This window comes from Impatiens glandulifera, chromosome 1 (assembly GCF_907164915.1).
Source record: "Impatiens glandulifera chromosome 1, dImpGla2.1, whole genome shotgun sequence".
NCBI classification, from domain to species: Eukaryota; Viridiplantae; Streptophyta; class Magnoliopsida; order Ericales; family Balsaminaceae; genus Impatiens; species Impatiens glandulifera.
In genome coordinates, this window is record NC_061862.1 from 5,498,477 (window position 1) to 5,517,332 (window position 18,856).

General features: G+C 25.7%; 1 protein-coding gene across 1 annotated transcript; it reads left to right on the forward strand.

Moving 5' to 3' along the window:
• On the forward strand, positions 1–1,423 carry LOC124932075 (uncharacterized mitochondrial protein AtMg00810-like). The gene is made up of 3 exons (XM_047472713.1): positions 1–79; positions 146–273; positions 365–1,423. The coding sequence occupies exons 1-3, from the start codon at positions 1–3 to the stop codon at positions 1,421–1,423; spliced, it is 1,266 nt and encodes a 421-aa protein (XP_047328669.1).
• The last annotated feature ends 17,433 nt before the right edge of the window (positions 1,424–18,856 follow it).

Consider the following 18,856-nt stretch of genomic DNA (forward strand, 5'->3'; position numbering starts at 1 on the left):
ATGGGAACTCGTGGACTTGCCAGATGGAAAAAAACTATTGGTTTAAAATGGGTTTACAAAGTAAAGTACAGTGAGGATGGTTTGATTCAAAAACATAAAGATCGACTTGTCGCAAAGGGTTATTAACCGGGAGTTGACTTCTCAGAAACTTATGCTCCTGTTGCAAGAATGGAGATAATCCACACTTGTGTAGCCATTGCAGCTCAGTTGGAGGTAAATATATTTCAGCTTGATGTAAAATCAGCTTTTCTAGATGGAGAAATTCAAGAAGAGGTGTATGTTGAGCAGCCCAAAGGTTTTGAGATCAAAGAAAAAGAGAATAAAGTTTATCGACTAAAAAAAGGCATTGTATGGGTTAAAGCAGGCACCCCGAGCGTGGAACAGCAAAATCAATAGCTATTTCATCAAGAAAGGCTTTAATCAAAGTACAAGTGAATCATCTCTCTATGTGAAGACTATTGACAAAGATTTCTTGATTGTATATTTATATGTAGATGATCGCATCTGTTTTGGAACAAACAAAGCTATGGTGGAAGACTTCAAGAATCAAATAATGAAAGAATTTGAGATGATAGACATGGGACTCATGAAATATTTTCTTGGTATACAAGTTAAGCAAATTCCAGGAAGAATCTTTCTATCTCAAGAAAAATATATTGAAGATCTGCTCAATAAATTCAATATGATTCAATGCAATCCCATCTCCACTCCAATGGCGTTGAATGAAAAATTTCAAGTTAACGACGACGATGAGAAAGCTGACTCAACTAATTATAGAAAGTTGATTGGTTCCTTAATCTATCTCAACACAAGACCGAATATCACACATTCGGTAAGCTTGCTTTCTAGTTTGAATGAGCCAAGTCAAATTCATTTTGCAGCCGCAAAAAGAATCCTTAGATATTTTAAAGGCACAAAAACTCAAGGCATTGAATTCAAAAGGGAAAGTGAATGTAAGTTGGTTGGGTATACAGATAGTGATTGGGCAGGCTCGATTAATAATCGAAAAAGTACCTCCGGTTATATCTTTTGTCTTGGAACAAATGTAATATCATGGAGCTCAAGAAAACAGAAATATGTGGCATTGTCATCAGTCGAAGCAGAGTATATAGTATGTACTGATGAAGCTTGTGAAGCTGTTTGGCTTCAAAGAAATTTAAAAAACATGAAGTTTGAACAATGTGAGCCGACAATTATTCATTGTGACAATATGTCAGCTATTGTAATGACAAAGAATCCTGTTTTTCATGCTCGGTCCAAACATATTGAACTACGACATCATTTTATTCGAGATTTGGTTACTCAAGAAATAATTTCTATGAAGTTTATCAAGACGGAGGATCAGCCAGCAGATATCATGACCAAAGCCGTCACGATTGACAAGTTCGACAAATTCAAGAAGAAACTCAAGATTACTAATTAAGAGAGGGTGTTAAAAATAATAAATAATTAATAATCTTGTAAAATATTAAATGTGATGATGAAGCTCAAGAGTTGAAGATCAATCGTAGGAGGAAGATGAAGCTCAAGAGATGCATTATTTAATGTCATAAATTGTATTTATTTTGAGTTCTAGATTGTTTTATATTATCCTTTTAAATTGAAAATCACTCATAAATTTTTTATATATCAAAATTAAGTGAGTTGTAGTTACTTAAGATTTCTATCAATAAAATCATATTTTCTTAATTATAATATATATATATATATATTAAATTTTTTAACTTTATTTTCGTTCCTAATCTTTATTTTTATAAAATATTTTAATTTTATTCTTAATTTTATATGAATATATTAATATATTAGCAGTTATTTAATATTTAACTAATTAAAATAATTATTATCATTATTTTAATTCCTTAATTAATAATTAGTCATAATTAATTATTATTAATTTTAAAATAAATCTGAATTCCTTAATTAATTATTATTTTAAAACTGAATTCCTTAATTAAATATTTATATCTTAATTTCTTAATTATATATAACTCTTTAAATTTCCTTAGTAATAACTATATATATATATATAATTCCTTATTATTATCAAATCTCCTTAGTAATAATTATATATATAATTCCTTATTATTATTTTTTATTAATAATAATTGATTTCTATACTGACGTTATTCTTAAACATATACATTAATTATTATAAATAATTAATATCTTAATTAAATTATATAAAAAAACTCAATTATAATTTGAACGGTTAACTGTACCCTAGGAAGCACGGATACAGGTGCGTGAGTGCGGGTGCGCAGTTCGGGGATACGCCGATTCGGCAAAAAAACAAGGATTCGGGTGCGGTGATACGTCATATAAAATATAATTATATAATTATATAAATTATAAGTACACAAAGTTACAATCTGACTTCCATTTTGCCAACAGTCTTAATCATCTTGTAAAAACATTGCTTCAAACTCCGGGTCATCTAGTGAAAGGCTAGATATTCCCAGTTCTTCGGCACCATCAAGCGGATCAAATCGGTCACCTCCTACATCCCACAACCTTGATTGCCCTTGCTTGTAATGTTCATTCGTTCTTGAAAGAAGCCTAAGATTGTTGTGCACAAAAACTAAATCTTCCGCTCGTTTTGGTAGTATCTTATTCCTTCGAATTGAGTGAATAAAGGAATATGTACTCCAATTTCGCTCACAACAAGAAAAAGAAGAACAAGGTTGGCATAATAGTTTCAAAGCTATTTTTTGGAGATTTGGTGTTGAATCTCCACGAACAATCCACCACATTCGTGGTTCCATAATGCCTCTTTCTTCCACGGAATCGGGACAACCAAAAATATCCATTTTCCCCGAAAAGCGAACGAATTCAATATTTACCGTTGTTCTTGCTTCACTTGATGGAAAGTATCGTTTGAGGCACTTATTTCTTTCTTCCGATAATCCTCAATATATAACTAATTCCTTAATTAATAATAATAATAATTAATTATTATTCTTAAAACATTAAATTCTTTAATTAATTCCTCAATATATATATCTAATTCCTTAATTAATAATAATAATTAATTATTATTCTTAAAACATTAAATACCTTAATTTATAATTTATAAATTTGATAGAAACCATAATTATTATAAAATTTTAAATTTATAAATAATTCTAAATATATATATATATAACTGAACATAAAATATATATATATATATATAATATATTAATTAGTATTAAAATATTGATTCACTTTACTTTTTATTAGTTAATTTTACACACAATATTTTTAAAACAACTGCTTATCTTCTTTATTTAACTTCTTTATCTTTCTAATTAATTAGATATTCTAATTAATAATCATAATTCTTTAAACAAAATAAGTTCATCTTTTGAATGAATATTTAAAACCATTTAGATATTTGATGTCTTTCCTTTATTTTAAACTAATCCAAAAATTTAGATCAATATATACATCAAATTAGATCAAGAACATATAAAAAAAAAATATTTGCTCATATTCTTCAAAATTCTTATAAACTTAAATCTCAATAGAGACATAGAGAAGACTATGATACCACATGTTAGTCTCTTTAATCTAAATTTTTATTCTTTAGTTCTATAATTTTAATACTCTATGTCAATAAATTGAGATAAACATAAGTTGCGGAAACGTTCCTGAATCTGGAATGAAGAACGGTTTATTAAGCCGTTCTTCGTTATTCTCTTCTTCTTGATCTTCTCTTGATCTTAAATTTTCTTGTTCTAGATCTGGACCTAGATCGGAATGTGAATCTTCTTGTTTTGGACCTGGATCGAAATGTCTGATGTGGATGGGGTTTAAGTCTTCCAACCCTTTATGGATAGCCTTCTTGAGTGTTCTTGAGATATGAACATAAACCTTTTGTCTAATGAGAGAAACAAATTAGGTAGGCTATCTATATGGGTTGGAGACCTAGCCCAAATATACTCATTTATTATTCGGCCCATCAACGAAATAATAAATGTATTTCTGCTTCTACACAAATATGTCCCCATATTTATTATAAATGTCTAAATAAGCCCATAATTTTTATACTTTAATAGATCACTTTAATTGGGCTTTAATCTTTATTATGATAACAACTAATATACAATTATTAAATAATATATGTACCCAAATACTGAAAATAATTACAACAGATGACTATACCGTAAATTGTCGAGAATCATTGTTCGAGATATGATCGATCCAATTGCAGCCAAAGATAAAAATTAAGAGTTGAGATTGAGAGTTGAGGGGAGCGAATTGTTTTTTGTCATATTTTTAAGTTGGCTTAAGCCCACCCTAGTCCTAATGTGGATCCGTCTCTAGGTTGGTTTGATATAGGTTGGTTTGATAATTGTTTGGATAGTCGACATTACATATTTGATAATTCATATTTTACATTTTAAAACTAAAAACAATTAATTAAAAAATAAATAAAATCGTCAATATAATAACAATTTCAAACAGTTTTTTTTAAACAAAAAACATAAAATAAAGTTGTTATATGTGTAAAATCGTCACTTTAAGTATTATATTATAAATACAGTCAAATTGATTCGGTTACTTGACTAAATTCTATATTCGGTTATACTACGTCGATTATACTCAATCAAGACCAGAAATTTAGCCCAATAACTGATAAATCGGATGTTTATCGGTTCAGATAGGTTATTATAACGGTTGAATGGTTTGATTCGGTTTAAATGTTCACCCTTAAAATTTTCTACAATAAATATGCTCCAAATACATTCAATATTCGGTTATTTGCCACTTATTTTTTATTGCAAATGAGTAATTGTAATTTGAAACTTACTTTGAAATATAATTGGCTTTAAGTGAATGATATCTGTGTAACCGTTGATTGTTGGAATGTTGGATAAAAAATATGAGCTCGGTTGAATTGAGTAAATGAGTCTCTATTTCGATTATTTTCTAGTGGACTATTTCGCTCGAAAGAAACCGTATGATGATCAATGATTGTGGTCGATTGATGTATTACTCCTCAACGCTATTATTATTATGATATGAGATATCTCTTCTAAAAAATCAGTGGAGGCGGTCGGTGAACTAAATGATCTTCTTGTCAATCTCCGAGCTCGTTAACGCTATATTTTATGTTATGTTTGTTTGTTCGTTGGTGAACTTTTTTGTTTATATTTTTTTAAAGGTCCATAATATGATATAAATGATAGTTGTTTAAGCATAACAACGAAAACAATATAACTTTTATTTATGTTTTTAGTATTGCTTCCTAAATAGTTAATCTCGTTGTGTGTTATGTTTGTTTTATTTCAAATGATCCTTATATATTAAAAATTATAAGAATTGTTTAAACACAACAAAAATCATGACATAAAAAAGAATAATACAATGTTACGCATTATAGTATCGCGCTCGTAGGTTCTCAAGAAAAATGATTAACTCCCCGATTGATTTCATCAGTTTTTCCAAACAAAATACAAAAAGCATCATAATAATAAGATTATGAATGAAATGCATCGAACGACTATGATCATTGAAAGTTCGACAATCTCTATCCAACTAGATAGTCCATCAGAAAATAATTTGGATAGTAACACAAATATATAGGTCTATCATATTAGTCGCATCAATTCAAACTTCTAAGTAACTACCCAAACATTCGGACATTGACTCTAGATACTAATCCACCCTTCGACAATATAAATTAAATTGTCGATTCAACCCCCTCGTAACACATACGACAATGATTTACGATAATACAATATTTTTTCATTCACATATCATCTATAAAATTTCACCGTGAATAGCACTCCATCCAAAGAACAAGACCTTAGATAATGTTTTTACTCACAAAACATCTCCAAACAAAAATCATATGGAATCATCATAGTGAACAAATTGTAGCAATATCCCATATATAAACTATTCATATATTGTCAACGCATAACATTTTGTTCAGATGAGAACACTTATTTACGTCCTACAAAAGTAAAGCTTTATTATGAGAAGAACTATATCTAATGTTTAATCTTCTTTTATATATAATTCTCCTAGTGAAACCACTAGACCGAGGATCAAAATTTTTTTAACTGTGACATTTCTACATATAACAATGAAAGAAAGCTAATGATACGTTGCAGTTAGACTTTTGACACTACACAAAATGTTGTCCAAAAAACAGATTAAAGATCCATTCCCCACAATGAATCTTAACTCTTGCGAATAATTTTCTATAAATTATCCTCCAAATAATACACCCGGTTGGATAATTAGACATTTTGGTGAACCAATCTCACCAATTTTGACCATACTTATATCTGGTCATCGATGCCTAAAGACTATTCATCTCCATTACAAATATATTACATAATTTTGATAAAAGAGCCATATTAAAGGAAACAATGTCTCGGATATATAGGCCTCATTAATTTGTAAAACATTTAACCTTATTCTCTTTATTTTCATTGTCACACTCCTAGGGAGAATGAATAAAACCATCATATATGTGGGCATAGATTACAATACACTCTTAATGAGGATTAGTCGACTCACTTTCGAGATTATTTTGATTTTCCATCTAGATTTCTTAAAGTTTATTTTAGAGATAATCGAGTCCCAAGAGACCTTAGATAATAATTTAGAACTCAATAACATACCAAGATAGATTGACGGAAGAACATCAATTCTAAACTCCAAAAAATTTGGCAACCTCATCCTTCTCCTATTTGAAATAAAATTTGAGAAAAAATATCTGAATAATAAAGATTAACTCAAAAATCTGAACATGTACCAAATAACCATAAAATATCTCGAACGTGCTTAAAATTCATGTATGTGGTCTGAACCAAGTAGAGTTTGTTATCAGCGATAAACAAATGTGATATGGACAAATAATACCTTTTGTCTCACAACTCACTCCAAGGATAAGTATCGAGTTTTCTGCGAACACCATTGTTTTTTAAAGAGCTTCATAACAATGACGAATAAGAAAGAGTTAGTGGATCACCTTGCCTGATCCCTCGGGAGCTCTCGAAATATCCCTGAGAACTCTCATTTATAATGACAAAAAACTTAACGATCGACAAGCACCACTTAATTAATCAATCCAATTCATCTCATACATATTCTCATTTTTACCTGACATCAAATAAAAAACTCTCAATTATATCATACTAGATATGCCTTTTTAAAAACAATATTAGACTATTTACAATCAAAGCATCCTACAATAAAGTTAAAGTTCTACCATCTCAATGTGCAAGTAAATTTATGAGTTAAAAAAATTGATCTAAAAACGATAAAATAAGATTACAAAATATAAAGATAGCCAACAAAGACTATATCATCAAAAAGTTAGCTCATTCTAGTAACCTATAATTATATTGCAATATTTTAATTTGTTTGTTTTTAAATATGTCTCTATTTATCATATTGTATAAAATTACAAAATTAAATTATCTTTTGGTCCAGCGGTCCAACCAACAAATAATAAAATCTTAATTCAATTAATAAACAGATTCATTGTCTTGACTCTTGAGTTCTTTACACCAAATGCCCCCATTTCATTCTTCTTAGAATGTAGAAGTGAAGGCCTTTGAATTGGGCCTTGGAAGGCTTGGTAAACCCATTTCATTATTAACCAACTTTAAGATAAACGGGCTTTTGAAATATTATCTTCCTCCAGGCCTGGTACTAAATTTTAATATTATATTTACATTTATCAATTAATAATAATCACTTCATTAAATTTATTTTTCAAGAAAATTTTATTATACAAAAAGTCAATTATCTTATACCATCTATTAATATTATTAATATGTGTTAAATTCAGCTTGGTTGTATTTAAGAATACATAAGATAAATATTGGAATTTCGAATTATCTTATACCATCTATTAATATGTGTTAAATTCAGCTTGGTTGTATTCTTAATTATCTTATACCATCTATTAATATGTGTTAAATTCAGTTGGGTTGTATTTAAGAATGCATAAGATAAATATTGGAATTTTGAATTAGGGTGGGCTTAAAAAATTAATTGAAAAATTATAAATAAAACGAGTAGATAAACGTAAATTTTGTTCATTTTATATGAAATATAAAAGAAAATAATGAACTAAATTGAAACAATAAAAAAGTTATATCACATTTTTACCGTTTAAAAAGTCAGGGTGGACTTCGGCCATTCGAACTCTAACATAGATTCGTCTCTCCTGACTATCACTGTAATAATAGCATTGTCTAAACAAAATTAAAATCAATAAAAAGAATTAAAAAGTTTAAATTGTTTAAGCAAATGAAAGATTGATATTTTCAAAATTTGTGGTGGTTTTGGTTTGTAAGAAGAATCAAGATGTAGAATGAAGTCTTCAAAAAAAAGCCATGAATGACTAGCCATTCTAACATTAGCATTTTCATAGGTCATTCTCTTTTGGTTGGAATAAAATCAAATGTGAAATCATATATATATATATATATATATATATATATATAAATATATTATTATTTCCAACTTACTTTCTATTTTATCACCCACTCTCCTTTTTTACATCTTTTATAATAATAATAATAATAATAATAATAATAATAATAATAATAATAATAATAATAATAAGTGTTTATCACATTAAGATCAACATAGTCAAACTCTTTATTCAGTAAATAAATTTCAATTTTTCAAATTAAGATCACATGCATATAGCATCATCTAGTCATCCTTTTTAAAAACTAAATGTGACGAGTTTATATATTAATCCTTTCTAAGAAATTAAATGTCACGAGTTTAGTTTTCACTTTGAACATCTTAAAATGTAATAGATGTGGAAGTTGTTGATAACTTCTTACATTAAAAAAATAAATAAATAATAACTTAGCCACAACTCTTCGAATTGATTCTTCAACTTAAATTAAATGCGTTTGTTTAGTCTTTACCACTATATAGTTTATATTATCTTTCTACAAATCTTATGTTATTTCTTATTGGGATAATGTTTGAGATTCTTTTAAACACAATTATTCATGTCTATCTTATAGGTCATATTATTGTAAGTATTAAAATGTTAAAAAACATTAAAGCTTAACTTAATGGTAATATATTTTTCAGAAATTGCTTACTTTTATTTATTTTCTTTTTTTATCTCAATAGTCTATTTTATTATATACATGTCATAGCCCTTTACACAATAAATCATTAGTTATAAAGTAGTCAAACACATTATGAATATTATCGTTTCAAATTTGTGGTTGTTGTAATAGACTAATTTTTTAAATATGTTTCTTAGTTTGGATTAAGTAATTCAAATAACAAAATGCTTCATAAGTGATCAAAACTTATCGTTCATCTCAGTTGGGGTATCATCCCGGATAGTCGTCATTTCCGCCGCTCGATTCTCATTTAACGTCTGATATTGTTCTAATATATAGACTCATTATTTTAATATATTTTTTTAGTTTTGACCATATTAATATCATAAATTAAAATTATGTAAGTAACTCAAGATAATAGTGATTCTAAGTCTGCAATCTTATGATCAAGCTTATGAGTAATCATGTAAGGGAGCGAAAATTAATAATCACAAATTTGATTCTCACTCATAAATTAGAATACTTTAAATTAAAATGAAAGAATATGGTTAGAGCCTTTTAGGGCAGGCTAGCTTATAATATTCAAAAATAATAATGGGCTCGTTTGATTTAGCGTTTATAAGTCGCGTATGGGCGTTTACGTAATAAACTACTACAGTAACTTTGTATAATAAGTTCACGTAAAAAATTACAATCAAACACACTTTTGCGTTTAAACTCAATTTTATATCTACCTCTCTCCTCAGCGTTTAAAATTATAATCTCATCTTTTTTTACTCACATCATTTTTAAATATTTTATTCATTCTCTCTCATCTATTTCATTTATTTTTAATCATTTTATTCATTATCTCTCGTCTATTTAATCTCTTTCTAATTATTTTATTCATTCTCTCTTATCTATTCCATATATTTATAATATTTTTATATAAAATTATTATAATAAAAAACATACATTTAAATATATTTTTATTTATTATTTATAATATATATATATATATCTTAATATATAAAAATAATTAAACAAAATATGAAATATAAATTCACTTTGATATTTTTATTTATAATTATAGTTTTAGAAATTAATTTTTTTTAATTAACTAACAAAATATGAAATATAAATACACTCTCATATTTTTTATTTATAATTATAGTTTTAAAAATTAAACTAGTCTTCTAAAATACTATATTTTTTATTTATAATTATAATTTTAGAATTAAACTAGCCTTAATTAACTATATAAAATATTAATTATAATTGAGATGAATTTCGAAATGAATGATAATACTACTAGTGTGAGAGAGAGCGAAAATAAATTGACAATTTAAAGATTGGGTCGGAGAGAGTGTGAAAAAGATATATTATTAAATACTTTTATATATATTTATATATATATTTTTTATATTAAATATATTTAAAAATATATATTCATAAAAATTAATATATTCATATCATTTATTTTAAAATATATTATTTTTTAATTTAAGTCATTTATTAATAATTAAAATTATATATTAACAAAAATTTATAAAAAATATTATATTAATATAATTTATTTTCAAATATATATTATTTTTTAATTTAAATCATTTATTAATATTTAAAATTAAATTAATAAATATATATATATAATAACATTATATCTATATATAATATTAATTATTAAATAATATATTATAAATATTAAAAATAAATAAGCGAGCTTGTACGCTCAAGCTGATGTCAATAAGCTGAATAAATTAGCCCAATAATAATAATAATTTAATTTAATTTAATCTTTTATAAGGGTCTTAATTAAATTAAAGTTAAATAAATTGTTTCAAATAAAATATACTGATGATAATATATTTTAATTATGAGTTGCAAATTATTCAACCTCCATGTCCTTTTTAATCATGAGTTGCATATACGTTATTTAATACTATAATTAAAGAATGATTATTAAATAATTAAGTTTTGAACAACATTGTGTACGTATTTATTTAATCATTCATCAAATTAATTAAGTAGCTGAATCGATTCTTTCAGTACAAATAATGTCTCGTTGACCGAAGACCAGGAATTTGATTATTTGATAAGGTTAACAAAATTTTATTGAGAAAATACTGCTAAATTTAAGAATTAGAATCAAACACTTTCAATTTCAATTTCATGATTACTGATAAAACCGAATTTTTTATATATAATTTATTTTTGTATTACTAATATTTTTTTCTCTCAATCAAATGATAATATATATTTTTTTTTGAAAAATATCTATGTATATTAAAAATGAAAATAATAAATCATTTAAACAAAACGACAAAAAATTATAAGAAAAAATTGTACTTAATAAGTTATCGAGCTCGTAAATCTTCGAGAATAACGATTAATTCCTCCAAAACAGTACTTAATGCCAAGGTTAGAGACATTAAAGACGCGCTATGTAATTCGCTCCTTAGACGAATACAGGTGGGGCGGAGCATTCTCAAACATATCGGTAAAATTCAATTCAACGAATGAATAGACGTACACTGATGGAAAGCCGAGGAAAATGGGAAGATGATTTCAAGCAATGTGTAGAATACCATCTGAGAGAATGAGCAAATAGTAGATTGGGCTAATCCGGTCTAGTCGTCAAAGGTTATCCTAAGACACCAATTCATTTTATGGCTTGCATTTCGGGAAAGGCTAAACACGAGAGATCGCGTTAGGAAGTACATGAAAATTCCGGATTCAAGATGTCTATTGTTTGAAGGGAATGAAGAAACAATTAATCATCTCTTCGAAAATTGTTCATTTGCCTCGAAACTTTGGAATAAATTTGAAAAAATATGGAGATAACCAGATTCTTGGGAAACTGGAAATAAATCGAGGAAGTAGCTGTGATGAAAGCGAAGGGAACAAAGTTTAAGTCAAAGATTTTTAAATGCGGATTCGGCTCAACAATTACAACATCTGACGGGAGAGAAACGCGAGGGCATTCTCGAGGAATCGAATAACTCTAGAGCAGACTTGGGATGATATTGTAATTGACTGTAGCGCGAGCATCCAGACATGGAGAAAAGCCCCAGAAAATGAATAGAATTTGAATATCTATAGGAACTAGAAGGTATCATATCAGGAAGTCACCAAAGACGCTATTTTTTAGCGAGATAAACGCAATTTAAATTTGTTTGTAATTTCGATGATGGTTTATAATTCATTTATTTTTAGACCGTAACGAACTTAATTTTCCTAGGCTTGTCTAAGAAAATATAGAAACTCATTTGGGTTTTTTCCCGTTTTTTGGAATTTTTAATAAAATATATAACGTTAAGTCATTTTTTCCAAAAACAAAACTCCTCGACAGACTTTACTGTTTTCCTGAACGAATCTCAGAAAATATCATAATAATAGTATTATGAATGATATGCATCGGACGATTACGATCATTACAAGTCGACGATTTCTCTCTAACCAGATAATCTATCAAAGAATAATTGGAATAGTAATCTAAATATGTAGGTCTGTTATATCAGCCGCATAAATCCAAATTTTCTAACAACTACATAAAGACTTGGGCATCACCCAGTTAATCACAATAATACTCTATTAAAGACTCTAAATACTAGTCACTCTTGGACAATACAAAAGTAAATGAGTAACGCTTTATCCAAAATACAACATTTTTTCATGCAAATATTATATGTTAGAATTCCACCATGAATAACGCTTTATCCAAATAACGAGATATTGGATTGAATCTTTGACTTCCACAAATTTTCCCAATAAAAACTATATAGAATCATCTTAACGAACAACTTGTAGCAATGTCTCACATGAAAACTATCCATATATTGTCAACGCATAATGTCTTGTTCAGACGATGACACTTGTTTACGTTCTACCAAAAATAAAACTCTATTATGGAACGAAGTCTCCATAATGTTTAATCTTCTTTTATATCTAATTCGGCTAACGAAACCACTAGACCGAGAATCAAACATGTCATTAATTGTGTCATTTCTACATATAGCAATGGAAGTAAGCTCATGATACATCGTTCATGATACGCCATAGCTAGACTTTTGACACTACGCCAAATGTCGTCATAAAATTTAATCGAAAAACCATCCCCCACAATGAATCTAGACTGTTCACGAAAACTTTTTCACATAGAATAAATTTCCCTTTAAATGCTACATTCCGCTAGATAATTAGACATTTTGGTGAACCAACTAGACCAATCATTATCATACTTACATCTGATTAGCGATGCCCAAAGACTATTCGGCTCCATTACAAATCTACAACACCATTTTGATAGAAGAGATTTATTAAAAGAAATAAGATCTCGAATATCTAGACCTTCTTAATCTTTAAAACATTTAACATTATCTCAACTAATTAGTTGATAAAACGATGAGTTAAAAGATCCCCATAAAAATTTACACATTATTCACACTATTTTCACCGCCACACTCTTGGGGAGAATGAATAACGATATCATATATGTGAGCATAGATAACAACATATTTTTAATGAGAATTAGCTGACCCCCTTTTGGGATTATTTTACTTTTCATCTAGACAATTTACATTACATTTTAGTGATATTCAAGTCCCAAGAGACATTGGATCGTAATTTAGCACATAATAACATATCAAGATATGTTGACGAAAGATCACAAATTTTAAACCCCAACACATTTGTCAACCTTATATTTTTTCTATTCGAAACAGAATTTGAAAAAAAGATGTGTGACTTATTAAGATTATTTCGAAGACCGGAACATTCACCGAATAATCATGAAATATTTCAAATGTGTTTACAATTCTTATAAGTAGTCTGAATCCTTCAAAGCGCGTCTTTAGCGAAAAGTAATAAGATTGTAAGGTGTTTTAATAATAATATTATAACATAAAACTCTTTTCCAAACAAGCTTAATAAAAAAAATTAAACAAATAATGGAGGTCCACGTTACCCGAGATGTTGACGCGTCAAGAAACCCAACCACTCAATGGTCCAGATAAGCTAGCCCTAACTAATATTGAGTTTAGCCATAATCTTTGACTATTCTATTATATTTTTTTAAGGAATCTCCTCTTTATTTTAAAGATGTAAATTTATATAAAAAATCTCATAATATTTTCAATAACCCATTTTATTTTATTTGTTGATAAATTGATTATAGTTCTCTCTTAAATTTATTTTTTCAAACTCTACAAAAATGAGGTTTGGTGAATTTATATTTATTATATGATTATTAATCATTAGTATTATAATTTTAAATAATTGTGGATTAGTGTAAATGATATTTTCTTAAATAATTTATGGATTATCAATCATTAGTATCACGTCCAAATAATTTGAAGGAATTTTATAATCATTATCATTATCCTCTTTCATCCATTATATGTATTATGACAATTTTCATTCTATTGTAGGTTGCTAATTAATTAAAGGAAAAAATAAATATGGACAATATTTAAGGGAATATAATTTACAAACAGGGCCCAAAATATTGAAGAATAATGAATCGGGTAAGGTAAAGTAAGATATTAATTATGAAATTAAATAGTGTGGAGGGGAAGGTATAGCTTTCATTGGATTGTCATGTTTTTTATATAAGAATTAATTGGGCGATTCGAAATTTAGAGTACCTACTTAAAAAAATGTTATTATTATTATTATTTTATTTTTAAAATAAAAGAGAACTAACATTACACTCTATAAATATGGTCTTCCGCTTAAACTCATAGTATTTTTAGCAAATTTTGCGCTAGTTAAATGGTTAAATGTGTTTGTGGGTATGTGCGTAACCCCTTGTGCCAAGTTTTTTATATTTAACTTGTTATATAATAATTTTTATTATAATTAATAAAAGTAATTTAATTTAGTTGGTAACTAACCCTAGCTGGCCACATCTAGGCAGGGCCGCCACTTATTGCTCCTTATCTATAAGTATTGTTTTTATCCATATCGTTTATTTATTGAGTTGGACAAATTTGAAAAGTAAATAAATATACTCTAGTTAAAATTATTTAATTTAGCAAAGAATATTAATCTGTAAAAAAAATACATAAATAGAGGGATTGGATTGACCTAATTCAATCTAAGTTAAATTAAATATCCAGTTAATTAAATTAAATACTTATCTATAATTATCTATCTAAATATATCAATTTAAATAATGTCATAATTTGTGATGAAATATAATTGTAATATATCTTACAATAAACATTATAATACCATCACTATCAATTATTATTTTATTTTTTAAAATAATTCATTTATATAAAAATGATAACTATTGTTTAAGCATAACAACCCTCTTTGTTATTATACTTTTTTATATTAGGAATCGTTTGATAGCATATTGTTTTCATCATATTTAATCTGATTTATTAACTTAAAGAACATTTGATTTTATTTATTCGTCATTATTTTGTTTTGATGAAAAAAAATATTTAATTTAATAAGATAAAATTAACATAATTTCGATAAAATAAAATTTTAATTATACAAGAATAATATAATTCTCAATTGTAAACACTAAAATTTAATATTCAAATTATAAAATTTAAACAATTACTTGTCAACAAATAAATTTATATATTAATTTCAATTAATTAAAATTAAAATAATACCAAAATAAAATAATTTGAGATAAATATTATATTCATTTAGTCCAAAATAATTTTAAAAGGATAAATAATTTGAATAAATAATGTGGACATTTAAATCCTAAATTATTTATTTATAAATCTCTAAAATATATTAAAATAAAAATAAATAGACAAAATAAATATTTATGTCTATTAAAATAATTATGTATATTTTTATGATAAAATAAAAACAAAGGAGTGAAGAAAAAATTAATTTAAGTTGAAAAAAAATCATGTATATCATGATATACAACAAATTTTAATTAACAATTATTAAAAACTGTTAGTATTTTAAAATAGTATATAAAAATTAATATTAATAATTTCATACAAACAATCAAATAATAAACTATTATTATATTTAATAATAAATTTATTTTTAAAATGAAAAATATATTTAATTTTTAATTTTATTAATTATTTTATAAATAATATTAAATCTTTGTTTTAAAAATATTTAAAAAAACAAAGTTAAAAAATATTTTTTCATTAGTTTAAAATATTAATATAATTTTTAATATTTGTTTGATAAAAAGTTATTTTAAAATAATTTAATTTAATATAATAAAATCTTTTAATTATTATATATAATTAGTGATATTAAGAAATATGTATATATATTAATATTTAAAAATTTGAAAAATATATATATTTAATAAATGAACATTGAAACTTTTATTTTGATGAAATGAGATTGTCATCTTCTTGTTATTTTTTATTCAATATTTAATTTTATAATATTATAAATTTAATAATAAATAATATAAATTAAATATATATTATGAATATATAATAATATATATTATTAATATATAATTAAAAAATATTAATATATAATGAAAAAATATTAATTAATTATATAATATTAAAAATATCAATAAAATAAAACTCTTTAACATTTTATTTAAAATTTTGAAAATTTATTATATTATTAATTTTTTAATTATTTTTATAAAATAAATATTAATTAATAATTGTTATTTTAAAATAATATATAAAAATATTATTAATAATTTGAATATTCCATAAAAACAATCAAATAATAAATTATAGTATATTTAATAATAAAATTATTTTTAAAATAAGAAATATTTAATATTTATTTATATTAATTATTTTATAAATAATATATTAAATGTTTATTTTAAAAATATTTAAAAGTTAAAGTGAAAAAAATATTTATTTATGAGTTTAAAATATTAATATAATTTTTAATATTTTTTATTATTTATAATAAACAAATATTAATTAATATTGTTTTAATAAAAAATGTTATATTATTATTTTGAAATAAATTAATTTAATATAAAATAATATATAATAAAAATTATTAATACTATTTGAAATTAAATTTAAGATATTGTATAAATATTTTATTGAAAATAATAAAATCTTTTAATTATTATATATAATTAGTGTTATTCAAGAAAATATATATTTATTAATATTTAAAAATTTAGAAACTTGAAAATTATATATTAATTAATTAAAATTTTAAAATAGTATCTAAAATTAAGATTAATTTTTAATTATATTTGAAAATTATCAGTAATAAATATGTATTAAGTAATTAAATTTTAAAAATCTTATTTTATAAAGAAAAATATTAAAACTTTACAATTTTATGTTATTTACTTATCTAATATAAAATTATAATATAAAATGTAAGGAACAGATTTAAGAAACAATTATTATATATTTTTTTTAAATATTGTAATATAAATATAAATATATTCTAATCTTATAAAAGAAATATATGTAAAAAATTAATAAATGATTTATTTTATATGATAAATATTCTTCAAAATATATATTATAAAAAATAGTTTATTTAGATTTAAATGTAAATAACTTATATAATTTTATAAAATGTTTATAAATTTATAAAAATTAATAATGATTAAAACAATTATATTAGGAAAGATAAATAAGTTAAAAAATAAAAATAATTTCACTTAATTAAAAATTTTAATCCAAAAATTAACATTTAACACAATCACATGTCTTAATCTTAATTTTAATCTTAATTTTGTAACCAAAAAATCTCCAATTACTTTTTTCAATGATCGGCTCCCTCTCAAAGGAGGAACTATATGAACATCTCCCGCCATCTTAGATCTTGTTTCTTTTATCATGTACCGATTGGTCCTACTCAAAATATATGAAACCGAAATGCAAAATAAATATCCAATTGTTTTTTTAGTAATGGAACGTTTGACCCAGCATCCATGCCTTTTTCATGTGAGTATCAAGAGAATGATTGAAAAGTAGGAGTACATTCGGGTTGAAATCATAAGTGAAGATGAAGAAAAAGATGAGAAACAGTTTGAGGGGGGAAATTGGATCAAATGACCCTCAAGAGAAACAGACAGAGAATATTAAAAAAATGACCTTAGTAATTTTCATTTTTATTTTTAACCTTTTTTTTTTATTTGGACACTTTTACTCTTACTATTTTTTTTTCTTTTTCTTTTCCCCCATTTCTTCCCGTTTTCTTTCCCATCTCTTCCCACGCGACTGCGACGGTTGCTCCCAAACCGGGAATCCATTACCCATGACAACTATCGACTCCCACGATCGTCGACTCCCCCTCGAGCCCAAGCCCAACCGGACGATCGCCAAGCCCCGGCGATGCTGAGCCCCGATGATGCTGAGCCCTGGCGACACTGAGCGACACTGAGCTTCCTCAGGTTCTTTCACATTCTATTCTTCCTTTCTCGTTATAATCATTCAGTTTCTCGTTCTATTCTTACATGCTGAACAAATCTGAATGATTAGTTAGGGTTCACCTGAACAAACCTAAACAAACCTGAATGCTTAAAACCTCAAAATTACTTTTAGGGTTTTAGTTTAGGATTTAGTGAATGGGGCGTGTGGTAGTGCGTGGGGCGTGGGTAGTGCGTGGGGTTGAGCGTGGGGGTTGGGCGTGGGGGTTGGGTTGGGGGGTCTGTGTGGGGCGTGGGGCGTGGTTTCGAGTTTACAATTGCGAGATGACCTATTGTCGATGTTAGTTGCAGGTCATGAGACGACTGATTCAGTTTTAAATTGGACTTCATATCTTCTAAGTAAAGTATAACATTAACAGATAATAGTTTTCATTTCTTATATATTATATAAACTTGTGATCAATTCAGTTTGTTAATTCTTTTCATGATGAAAGAATCCATCATCTTTGGAAAAGGC

Coding starts and splice junctions, on each gene's coding strand:
- LOC124932075 (XM_047472713.1), top strand. CDS start 1: ATGGGAACTCGTGGACTTGCCAGATGGAAAAAAACTATTGGTTTAAAA. Junction 80..145: donor AGTAAAGTACAGTGAGGATG/GTTTGATTCAAA, acceptor TTGACTTCTCAG/AAACTTATGCTCCTGTTGCA. Junction 274..364: donor ATGGAGAAATTCAAGAAGAG/GTGTATGTTGAG, acceptor GGGTTAAAGCAG/GCACCCCGAGCGTGGAACAG.